Source organism: Nothobranchius furzeri, chromosome 14 (assembly GCF_043380555.1).
Source record: "Nothobranchius furzeri strain GRZ-AD chromosome 14, NfurGRZ-RIMD1, whole genome shotgun sequence".
In the NCBI taxonomy this organism is placed as follows: domain Eukaryota; kingdom Metazoa; phylum Chordata; class Actinopteri; order Cyprinodontiformes; family Nothobranchiidae; genus Nothobranchius; species Nothobranchius furzeri.
In genome coordinates this window covers 62,872,542-62,885,225 of record NC_091754.1, presented here as the reverse complement: position 1 = coordinate 62,885,225, position 12,684 = coordinate 62,872,542, and the positions used below count along the sequence as shown (strand labels likewise).

General features: G+C 43.9%; 1 protein-coding gene across 9 annotated transcripts in view; it reads left to right on the top strand.

The window, feature by feature from the left end:
- The window catches only part of sorcs2 (sortilin-related VPS10 domain containing receptor 2), a 502,015-nt gene that overhangs the window by 219,238 nt on the left and 270,093 nt on the right, over positions 1-12,684 (top strand). For all 9 annotated transcript variants that reach the window (XM_070544302.1, XM_070544294.1, XM_070544299.1 and 6 more), the window contains one exon: positions 1-99. This exon is cut by the window's left edge and continues 1 nt beyond it. In XM_070544302.1, the coding sequence (XP_070400403.1) occupies positions 1-99 (99 nt within the window). The remainder of the gene's footprint in view (positions 100-12,684) is intronic.

Here is a 12,684-nt window from a genome sequence, read left to right as displayed (position 1 = left end):
TCCAGCGACTACGGCACGACCTACACCAAGCTCAACTTGGTGCCAGGGACAACCATCGTTGTGACTAGCTTCTACATCTGCCCGACCAACAAGAGAAAGGTATGGAGATGCATTTGTTTTTACGTCTACAGCGGGTCTTCTACCATACATGAGGGGTGATGGGTGAAGCTCCAGGTCGGGGCTCTGGTTGTAGTCTGGCTCGTCGCTGTCTTGGGGGCTTGAACTAGATCTGGTTCCCAAAGATGCTTCAGGTGAGATGTTTCACCTAAGGTGAGAGGTCAAATTCCAGCCATGAATGAAGCAGGAGGAACAACGGCCTTGGTGTTCTGATTCAAATGCTTTCACTTAAACTAAATCTGCGGCTGTAGATGGGAAATCCATCCTAAGTGTGGAATTCTAACCAGGATCAGGCGTTTCCCGTTGCTGCTGCAGAAGAGGGGGAGGGGGAGGAGGGGGAGCTAGGTTCACCAATGCACCTGAGGTCAATCAAGGATGTTCACAAACATCTGCTAGGTGGTCAGAATGGTCTGGCACCATCCCAGAGCACGAGGTTTTCCTTTTTCCTAGTTTTCCAACCCTTACAGTGACTCATCGCTTCAGGTGCACCTAGCCGAGCCCATGTGATCCTGCTCCAGTACCGGCGTTTCTCCTGAGCTCGCTCTCACTCCCGTCTGGCTTCATGTACCTCTGCAACCCGAATCGCACGCACGCAGTCCTCAGACAACCACGGAAACTCCGAGAACATCAGCAAGCAGGTTCAAGTAAGAGCCACGAGGTGCAGGAGATGACTTGAGCGGGGATGCGATCGGGCTGCTGCCACCGAGATCCAGAGCTCTTTCAATCGATGAGGAGACGCGAGAGAGATCATACGAAGTGACTTTTTAAACTCTCTGCTCCAGTCCTCCCTGCCACCGTCTGGGGAGAATCTGCCGTCTCATCGCCTTCACAGGCGCACCGAGCAGCAGAGACCAGACAGCACGACAGCATTTAATTGCCTGGGAATTAAGTCATGGTAATCCCCCTCAGGGAGCGACAGAGAGACGAGGGAAAGGGAGTGATTGGCGGTAAAAGTGTGTGTTGTGACAGTGGGATGTCTGGTAAGAGGTGCCAGGGGTCAAGCTGCTGCTTAAACACACTCGCGGGCTTGTCGGGGGGGTGATGGGAGCTCAGGTTCAGTGCTGCCTGCTGAAACCGGTGTGTGTAGGCGTAGACGAGCTGCTGTTACGAAGGAAACAAGGCTTCTGTTGAACGGACGAGGGAAGGATGCAACCGGCGGGCTTGTTCCTTCTTTTCTGTCCAACATGAGAGTCGTGTTGGTGAGGTGACCCAACACAAACAAACACGCCTGTGTGGAATCTGATCAATAGTGCTAATCGCAAAAGAAAGCAGCCTACGAGTGGGTCTGTGAGCTCTGAGCGGGGATTACACAGCATGATGGGAAGTCATGGAAACAGTGGCAGGCCTCGGGTAATCAATAAGACTTGAGGCGATTAGACTGAGAGGTGAGTCTTCACACGGAGACAAAGTGGTCCAAGCTGCCTCTCGTTTCATTAGAAGCTCCATTAGAGATCCGCTCAACGCCGTCTGTGAGGGGAAGCTCCCGAGGAGCCTTGACGCATTTCAGCTCCAAAAGAATCGTAAGTAAACTTCGTGACCAGAGGCTTAGTGTGCTGTCCCTCAGCACTTTACTCCCAGCTCCGTCTCCGGAGGGCTGTCAGCTGGGCAAAGTGTTCGCACAGGTCGGTCTTCGTGTTGTTAAGTGCTCCGTGTGTGGTCCAAACGAAGGTTTAAGTGCATGCCGATTGCTTCCGAAGCGTCCTTTTTCTGGGGTGCTTTCCTGGCTCTTTGCCAATCACCCCTGGCAGAAAGAGAGAGAGGATCCCCTCAGATGAACGCTAATGCTACGTGTTTACAGTAGCAAGAAGCGTTTATGGTTGAGTAGGGTTAAACAAGCGTGTTCCTTAAAGGTGCATCATGTAGGAATGATGTAAAAATGACATCATGTGGTAAAACGTGGTTACTGCAACCACTTTAAACAACTGTGGAGCTTTTTGCCCAATTAAAAATGTCGGTGCTGCAGCATTAGCTCACAGGAGACTCGACGCCCCCACACTCGCTGACGGTAAACAGTCGTTACGTCGCTCCTTCCTTTGTTTTGAAAGGAGAAAAACTGACATCCCAGCAGCCAGCTGGACACGAAACATGTTTCAGCAGAACCTTGCTTCCAACATGGCTGAAACATGAGACCCTTTTGGGATTTTCTCACTGTAAAATTCTCATTATCTTCTTACATATTGCACCTTTAAATGTTAAGTGTCACTGGTGTTCACAAACGGCAGATATGCTTCGTATTTAAATAATAATAATGCTCAAACTGAAATTTGCGTTACGAAGTTGTTTAGCAGCCTGTCGCTGTAGCTGCTCGCCATCGTAAGTGTGTCAGGCTCGACACGTTTTTGTAGATTATATGAAAAATTTCTGCAGCAGCCATCAGAAGATGGTCCACTGTGGTCACGAAGGGCTGGGCGTGGTCAGCAACAATACTCAAGTAGGCTGTGGTGTTAAGCCAGGGTCAGGTGGTTCTGAGGGCCAACAGTGGGCCAGCAGTCTGAAGTACTGTTACAAGGCAGGGTGGATCCATGTTTTCATGTTGGTGACACCCGACCATCAAAATGGTCCTGGTGGGGTGATCCCGTGGGACTGGTGGACTCGGTTTCCTTTGAGCCAACAGAAGTGACCCTGGGTTTAGATCATATTTACATGGCAGGATGGTTTGTGTGAGGATGGGTGGCTTCTCATCGGGATTCTCACATCTGCCATGGGGGATACCGCAGGGTTCAATACTGGGACCCTTGCTGTTTCCCATTGGGTGACATTTTACGAAAGTTTGGAATTGGATTCCATCTCTATGCCGACGACTGCCAATTGTACTCACCTCTAGATGGCGCCGGTGATCACTCGATAAAAATTTTTTTGGGATTGTCTGGCAGAAATGAAGATATGGTTGGCAGAAAACTTTTTGTGTCTCAATGGGAAAAACAGAGGCACAGCTGTTTGGTCCGAGCGGACATGTTGATTTTTCAAACGTAGGCTGCGGTGAACTGAACTCCTGTTTGGATGCTTCAGCAGTCAGCCTTGGCGTGAAGGTGGACAGTGCATTCTGCGTGGATGCTCATGTGGGTACTGTAGTATCCTCTTCATGTTATCATTTAAGACGTTTGGCTAAAGTAAAGCCGTTTTTATCTAGACGTGACCTTGAGACTGTAGTAGTAGTGATGTTTATTTGACATGGACACAGCAGTTACATTGGACGAACCAGATGCATTGTTTAGTGTGTTAGCACACGTGCTAATTTGCAACACTTGTCCATAGAACCTTTCTAAAAAGTAGAGTACATTTAAATAAAATACAAAATACAAGATCAACAATAAATCAAACAGAAAACAGATTAAAATTGCAAACAATTTTCAAGAAAAAAGAATAAAAAGAATAAAACACGGCAATTTGAGCAGCAATGTAAGACTTTAAAACTATTCATGAAGACATTGTTGTCTAGACTTTAACCATTTTTTGAGTTCTTTGTTAAAAACTTTACTGTCCGTTTCTAGTTTTAGGTCAGCAGGTAGAGAGTTCCACAGTTTGGCCCCCTTTACAGAAAGAGCAGACTGACCAGAAGAGGTCTTGCACCGCGGGACGAGACAGTCGCCGCAGGTGGAGGCTCGAGTGATCGTTCTATGAGAGCTCTGACGTCTGACGGCCACAATAGAGAACAGTTTAGACAATTGATCATTTAGACAATTGAAAAAGAATCTTAGAGTGCTAAAATTAATAAAATTTTCAAAAGTGAGAAGATTATGTTTCCTTAAAATGCGACAATGATGCCATTTCAATGGTTTCTGGTCCATAATTTTTATTGCTTGCTTGTGTATTAAGACTATAGGTTTTAGAGTGGTGGATGAAGCCTGTGACCATGATGTAATGCAATATGATAAGTGGGGAAAGATCAGTGCATGCATGTACAGTTTAGCAGTTTGGTGTGACAGGTTCCTTCTGATAAAACTTGCTTTTATTACCTCACGACTCGACTGTTGTAATTCTGTTTTATTTGGTGTAAGTAAGGGTGCTGTAACCCGGCTGCAGCTTGTCCAGAATGCTGCAGCAAGATTCTTGGACAACAAAAGGAAGCATGAACACGTGACACCAATGCTGGCTGCTCTCCACTGGTTACCTGTTGGATTTAAAATTCGTTATAAACTTATTTTAATGGTGTTTAAGGCGCTGAATGGTTTGCAGCCGTATGCTCCGGCCCGGTCACTCCGCTCTGAGAACCAGCTGCTGCTTGTAGCTCCTAAGGCCAGGTTGAAGTTGAGAGGGGACAGGGCGTTCTCTGTTGCGGGTCCGAAGCTGTGGAGCGCCCTGCCCTTAACCATTAGGGACTCTCCATCGGTAGCGGTTTTTAAAATGAGGCTGAAAACCTACTTTTACGATCTGGCTTTTAATTCTGTGTGTTAGCAGTTGTTAATGTTTCATATTTTGTAATTCTTATTTGTGGTTTTAATGATGTCAGTGGCGCTGTATGTTTTATTGTTTTATTCTTCTGTTGTACAGCACCTTGGTGGCATGCTCATGCCACCAAGGTGCTGTATAAATAAAGGCTGATAGATTGTTTAAGGTCAAACCTTCTTCTTCAGGATGTTCTGTTAGAGAGCAGAATTCCCAGACAAGCTCCAGACCATGACACTACCACCTCCATGGCTGCTGGTGGGTTTTAATGTCAGCTTTACTCCAGATGAAATGGGACACGCTCCTTCCAGATTGGTCTGTATTGGTGTCATCAGTTCAATCAATATTTACTCAAATCTATTTTTGGGAAAGTCTTCATGGATGGAGGCTCAAATGGAGGCTAAAAGGCACCTGCAGCGCTCGAAGTGCTGTTTTGGGTTGCTTGAATATCTTCAGAATGAGCCAAGCTCACGTTGTCAGAGAGGTTCTACTGAAGTTAGGTCTTAGATCATCAGCCTGGGTGCAGCTGGAGGAACTGTACAGCTTTACGAATAATGTAGATGTTCACAGTTGGTTTATAATTCGGCAAAGGGGAAGACTTTTTATCCCACTAAGTTATTTTTGTACATTTCAATTGATTTTCTTTCCTATTCAATCTTTAGTTCACTTTTCAGTTTCATGACATTCTTATGGCAGACCAATTACTTCTTCTCAGGGGCGTCTCCAGAAAATTTAGATGGGGTGGCCAGACAGGGCGAAGACATTTTTGGGGTGGCACACCAAACTGGTCCTTGTGGTAACTCTGGGAGAGTTTAGCCGGTGCTGATGTCCGGCATCGCTCCTTTCTTTGGTTTTATTATAAAAACTGTTTGTATCCAAAACATTTAACTGAAATTTCACAAACATAAACATTACACAAAAGTACATTTGAGTTATTGAAAATGTTGTTTTAAAATGAATGTTTTTTGTTTAATTCGCCGGTTGCTGAGCTCACAAAAAACTATGGAGATAAAAACTTTTTTTAAATGGTGAGCAGCAGAAACGTGTATTTTTTTATTCTCATTATTTCTTTACTCATTAATTATATTATTTTTATTTTGTTTACAATTATGTCTTGAATAAATAAGATCTATTTATGGTTTGAGTGAACATTAATATGATTTATTAACTCTGGCTTTTGCTGGAGGGGCCAGCAATTTTCTAGGGGTGGCCATGGCCACCCCTGGCCACCCCGTGGGGGTGCCATTGCTGCTTCTCTGGTGAATAATTGAACTTACATTCATGTCATGATCACACCTGTAGACCTCAAACCCGAATTAGACATTTCCTGTCCGCCTCACTGTTTGGCAGTTCTGCAGTTCGGAGGCTGTACAGCTCACCTTGTGACTCCTACACAGCCCTCTGTGCCTCTTGAGTGTCTCTAACCAAGCAGGAAAAGCAAGCCAGTCAAAGAAAGGAGCAAAAATAAACCCAGTAAGCATCGTCATGAGGACTGTGAATGGTCACTGGAGAGCAAGTCTAGAAACTAAAGAAAAAAGAGGACGAACTCGGTATAATCTGTTAAAGGGCTGTGAACTGGTTCCCTGTCGTCTAAAAGCATAAATCATTCATTTTTCCTGCTATGCTGTTGGAAGTCTTTCATCCTAATAAATCTGCCTTTTTACTTTAGTCGTACAGGGCGTCCTTCCTTTAATCTGAGTCAAACATCGTGACTGCAACAGGGAAGCAAGGCTCCAGTGGGATTGGGTCTAAACGACTTCAGGTGCAGGTATAACCTAATCTGTTATCAGAGCGCTGACAGAAACAATCAGCAGCAGCTACTATCAATAGGCTCTGTCGGACGCGCCTCTGTTAGACGCAGAGATTAGGCCAAAGATGGGATTCTATGAGCCGTTAGTACGGTATAGTTGTTGTTTTATATAGGCTCATCAGTATCCGGCCAGAGAGAAGACCCGAGATAACAGCTGCCAGAGTTGCTTCTGTATTTATGTGGTGCCGTCTTTTTTTTATGTTGGTTCGAACGTCGTAGCTAGTTGAGGTTTTTCTGTAAGGAGTGTTTTTCTCCTCCCCTGGGCTCTGATTTCCTCCCAGAGATGGGTCGGGTTGTGGCGGATCATTCCGATGCATGTTGTTTCTGTGATCTGTTGATGCTCGGAGACGTTGAAACGAATGGCCCTTAGCTATGAGCACCGCTGCATTTAGCTGGCGGGGAGGCCAGACATCTCTCAGTGGTGCTTGTAGGCCTACATGCTGTTGTTTCATTACGATCAGGCTAGTGGTTCACGAGATCATTCATTTATAAACAAACGTCTTAGACGGTTAGTTCATGCTTAAAGGTCTGCGCTGATTCTTTGCTGCTACAGTACTGTACTATGACTCTACCATACTTATCATATTGTGTCGAAGTATGGGACAATACTTATAAATCTAATTTATTAAAGATTTGTGTTCTCCAAAAAAGAGTGGTAAGGATAATTACAAATTCTGGATATAGAGATCATACAACTCCATTATTCTATAATTCCAGATTACTCAAATTTTTTGACTTAATTCAATTTAAAACTGCCCTAGTACCGTATAGGGCCATGATGGGTGTACTGCCGTGTAATTTGCAAAGGATGTTTAAAACTCATGAAGAGGGTTATGAATTGAGAGGCGTTAAAAACTTCATTTTTCCATTATACCGAACAACTATGAAAAGTATGTGTGTATCTGTGTGTGGTATCAAACTGTGGAACAGAATGGATGTGACTTTAAAATTATGTAAAAACATTAGATCATTTAAAATGTTGTATAAACAACTTATAATTGACTCATACATAAACATCAAGTGATAAAAATGGTAATTGGCTTCAAATGGAATATTTTGTTTTTGTTGTTTATTGGTTTTGTTTTCTTTTTCTGTAGATTCATGTGAACAATTGTTTTGTAACTGTCTTTTTATGTAGCAAGGTGAAGATAGAACGACCTGCATGAAGAAAAGTTTTATTTTTTCTTTCAAATTTGCTAATGTGAGCAAATGTGATTTATTAACTGAATTGGGGCTGGACTAGATAAGCTTTTGCTTCTTCCAGATCCTCTCAAATGGTTTTATGTTATTGTATGTTTTGTATTGTTTCATTCAACAGCATATGTTTATCGTATTCCTCATTTAATAAAAAAAATTGTATGCACCAGGAATATGGGGGAGTGCATATGCAATTTCATGTTTTCGATGGTTTGAGATAAAAAAAAAAAGTACTAAACTATAAGCCAACGTCAGTAAAACCGGTGGATCTGATAAGATAAGGTGGATGTGGCAACCACTTTCTCTTCGTTTGACTTTAAAGATGAGTCAGTTGAAGACGGACATTTTAGGAGTTTCGGTGACATGTGACCAGTGGTTCATCAGATCTTTTCTAACACCCACAGGCAAAGACATTATTGCTGACTGTTCACCTTTTAGCTGCAGACGATGAACGGTCAGAGGAAATTAATATTTTAAAACCTGCAGCACCTGGTTGGTGATGGGTCTCACCGTGCCAAAGTTTTCTTAAAGGCCCAGTGTGTGACATTTTTACCTGTTTACTATCAAATCCTGTTTCCAGTTCACCAACGTGTCCTTTTTCACTAATATTTCTCACCAACATCAATTCTAAATATTCCTCTCAACTTGAAATCAAACATTTTTATATACATATGAAGCCGGGTTTCAATGAACCACAGAATACTTAAAAAATGTTCTTTATTCTCAAAAAAGTAGTTTTCCTCCTTTTCAAACAGTTGGAAATGCATGTAAAAAATCAAAATGACACTGGTTTTGACTTCTTCGTCACAGAGTTCAACTTCAAAAAAATGGCAAAGCACGTTCTTGTGCGTATTTAAAATAAAATCGGAGCCATGTGCTCCATGCACAGAAAGCTAACGCAGCACTAGCGCTGCACCGAACGGCATGAAAACCCGGCACACAATGCGGTATAAACGGGTCACAAAACGGCAGCGGCACTTCTAGAAGAAGGCAAAACAGAAAGACAAAAACATTATAATCATCACCCGTAACTCTAAACAGTCCATGAAAGAAGCGTTTCTTACCGAGACACTCGGATATTTGTTCAGGTGGCTTAACGCATCGTCTCTTCCCAACCAGGCTCAGCTCAATTTGTCTTCCTTCATCTTCCTCAGGCAAAACCGTGCCGCACTAGTGAGGCTTTTTTTCACTTCCTGGAATTTTCTACCTCTAAACATGGGATTAGCGCCACTCTATGACCAAAACAAGTATTGCAACCAGAAAACTGAAATAAACAGGATTTACAATGGACTTGAGGATTAAACCACTGAATAGTTCCCAAGCACAGCCACAACTGCAACTCACCACTCCCCATGGGTATGGGACAAATGTGGAGACGTAATTTCAACAGTGTATGATGATGACTAATGGGACTTTTATTAGCTGGACAATATCCAGCTGTTCACAAGTCAGAGGAAAGTAGATCTGACAAATGTTCACATAGAAGTGGAATCGTACATTATGTCTGCGAAATAGGATTTCTATGGGATCAGATAGATGGAAAACAGCAAAGGGCCCAGTACAGAACCCTGAGGAACACCCCACTTAAGGGGAGCATCTCTCAATGACCATGAATCCATTGTAACAGAAGGATCTGTTTGAGAAATGTGACCTCATCCAGTACAATGCCGGCGCAGTCAGCCCAATCAATCCAACGCTCCAGTTGGTCCAACTGATGATCGGTCAACAGTATAAAAGCTGCCATCAGATCCAGAAGCAGTAACGCCATCGCATCACCCAATTCAGCTAGAAATACATCATTCAGGGTCCTTAGCAAAGCTGCTTCAGTGCTGTGAGCAGCTCGGAAACTTGATCGGAAGGGCTCAAGTAAACGGTTGAATTCTTTAAAAAATAAGTTCCTAAAACCCGTCATTTCAGTAACGGACAGACTGGGATAGTGCAAACTCACCCATCCCAACATAAGTAGGCTTCAGTCTTCCAGCTGAGTTCCAACTGGAACTATTTAATGCTGGGAGTGCTCTGGAGCTCTGTCCACAGCTACTGGAAATACATTTGCAAAAAGCTGAAACTGGAATTTTAGAGTGTCAGAGATAACAACGCCTCTGCTGAATGTGTTTTTACTTTTCTGCGCGTTGTTGTTTTGGAGAGAAATGGTAGTGCTGTGTCTGTGGCAGACAGGGTGGGGAATGCATTTGTTCCTCGCTCTGCAGCAGATTAGTTTAAAACGGTTTTACACTGAGATGCAGGTCCAGGATCAGCGGTTTGTGTTGCTGCTGTTTTATATTCAGGGTGCTGAAAGGCTCACGGAGAAGCCCAGTCACATCTCAGACTTGACAAGGGGGCTTCCCCTTCTGAGTCATGAATTTGATGATTACTTCACAAAAAAAGATGTTTGCAGCAGTCTTCCAAGCCTTAGACAACATGACAGCCTGTCATATTGATGCCTGCCCTCTTCAAACGGGTGCTTGGATTGGTGAAGATTCAAGCCTCGATCCTGGATGATGTTCACCTTTCCCTGTGACGGTTAGTGTCACACAGAGCCTCCTGATGGGGAGCTTCTTAATGTAATCAGTAGGGCTGTAGCGAAGCCTCGATGACGTCGACGGCTCGATTCTAAAAATTTGTTGACGTCAGATCCGGAAGTCGACGCACCGCGCCCACTTTTTGCATCCCCAGGAGTTTGTAAATAGAGGAGGAATCTGCCTATTTTTCCTCTAGTTCGCTCTCTTCTCCGCCTTCACTAACATCTCCACCAAATACCGAAGACCCGGAACAATGTCCGTCCGCTACTAGGTTCCTTTCGTGTTTTGCCCGCCTTCTTCTCCCGGCAATGGACAACCACTTCCGGGGTCAGATGCGCTGCTTCGTCTCTGTCGCAGATGTAGAAAATCACCGGGAGCGTTTCTCCCTTCATTAAGGAGCTTCTTTCAGACATCAGGAGAGCTGTTTTGGTGGTAGCAGTCTCTCCTCCATGCTGGTCTGTTTGCTGCTGGGTGTTTTTGGTTTATTTAAACTTGGTAACTTGAACTTAACGTTGGTAAAGCTACTGTTAGCATCTTCGCTAACAGCTTCTTGCGTTGGGATAAGTTGTTACGTTTTGGTTTAGAGTTCATCTTTTTTGTGGTGCAGATCTCCCTTTTATTACATTTAGAGTGTTGTGGGTTTTCGGTTTAGTGTAAAATATCACCTTGAGTTTGGTTTAACCGCCCAGTTTAGAGTTTGGACCTTTGGAGATCCTTATTTTGGTCCAGAACCCAGTAATCTTTGCCCAGTGGGACATCCCTACTTATTTGTACTTTTGTTTTAATTCCCCACAGACAGAATTAGTTTTATTATTCCCAACCTGTGGATGGAAAGGTTTATGTTTTTTTTGTAGTTGTAAATAAACCTGATCATCATCATTTTAACTTTTAAATCCCGTTATTGCCCCTTCCTTTTTGCACACGAGCCAAACTCCCCAGGAAGAGTCGTAAGACCACTCGCCTCACGCTCATAAGTGACCAAAACAAAGCAGCATGGAGACACTCCGTCTCCAACCACCTCTCAGGCAGCAGCCTGCACTCCCAAGTTCTACACGTCACCAGAACATAACCAACCAACACAATAAAAGCAGTGTTATACAAAATGGAAGGCCTGTAGTGTTTATTCTCTTACAGTAAGAATTTATCAATTTTTTGTGGAATTTATTTGAGATGTTCTGGTTTTTATAAATTGTGCAATAGAAAAATAATCATTAGATTAATCATCTAAATAGTCATTAGAATAGTCGATAAAATAATCGTCAGAATAATCGTTTTAAAAATAATCGTTTACCCCCAGCCCTAGTAATCAGAGACAGGACACCTGGGCATTACCTGTATCTGCGCTGGCGGCTACAGCCATTGGCTTAGCAACATAGTCCCAAATCCACCTATGATGAGCTACGTCTGTGTGCAGCATTTGCTCTTCTATCCGTTTCTTTTCAGCTCGGCATTTTCAGAAAAACTGCGACTCGTTCCTGTAACTATTCATGCAAAGATGGCTATGAAGTTCAGTAGGTAAGAGTAAGGTCTGAGCAGCTTCAGCATCAGGTTTTTTGTTGCCCAACCTGAAGATCTGTGACACAGACATTACAGAAAAACACGAAACAGCTTCTGGATTTAAAGAGTGAAAAACAAGGTTTCTTCTAAAACACTGGAAACAGAAAAGTGGCTTTTACTTTCCAAAAACACTCTATTCTCTTATTTATGCTTAACAGATTTCAAAACCAGCTCTTTAACAGCGATTGGTACAGTGTGCTGCATGCTGGCTCTCTTGTAAAACAATGCCACCAGTTTGCTGCAAAGCTGAGGCGGCGTCTCGGAGCCTTACGCCCGGAACACGCCCGCTGCCAAGCGCCGCCAAGTGGATCGTTCACGTCAGCCGAGAATTTTCAATGAGCACTTCCGCTCACGCCTACTGTTTCCAAACCACGCCATGCACCCCCGTGCCCTTGCTGTGTGTGTGTGTGTGTGTTTGTGTGTGTGTGTGTGTGTGTGTGTGTGTGTGTGTGTTTGTTCATTTTCATCTCACTAGTCTGTTTAGATACACAAAAATGATCACATTTAATCCCAGTGTTTTATTTAGAAACCTTTATTTTATTTTGTTAAATATACCGGCCCGCCTCCTCTGCATTGGTTTGACTTCCTGCCAGAATCGATGCGGCTCACAAAAAAATACAGCTGACGCTGAAACGATCGCTGCGCGGCGCGAGCCTTCGTGGCGCTTCGCAGCTGATGTGACCGCGAGCGTAGGCTAGCAAGGGCGCCGATTAGAAGCGCTCGTCGTTCCACGGCGCTTCATCGCGCTTCTGCATCTGGGTCGCTCCAGTTCATCATCACAGCTGATTAGCAAAAGTGAAACCTATTGTTGTGTTTCTTTGATCTTTAATACAGTCGCCAGCTGGAGCTCAGCAGTTATTCCACACGTGATCGTGACACCTCTCTGATGGATTTTCATGCATTCACAAGTCAGGTGTTGCAGCAACATTACGAGCTAGCTCAAGCTTGTAAGGAACGGATGCTGTGTCGCCACGCCCCATGCCTCATTCATAAGACACAGAGCTAGCTGAGCGGATCTGTCAGCATGGTGTGTCGTACAACAAGGGCTCATCAGCGAGGAAATACAGTCCATAACGTAACTAGTGACTTCTATAT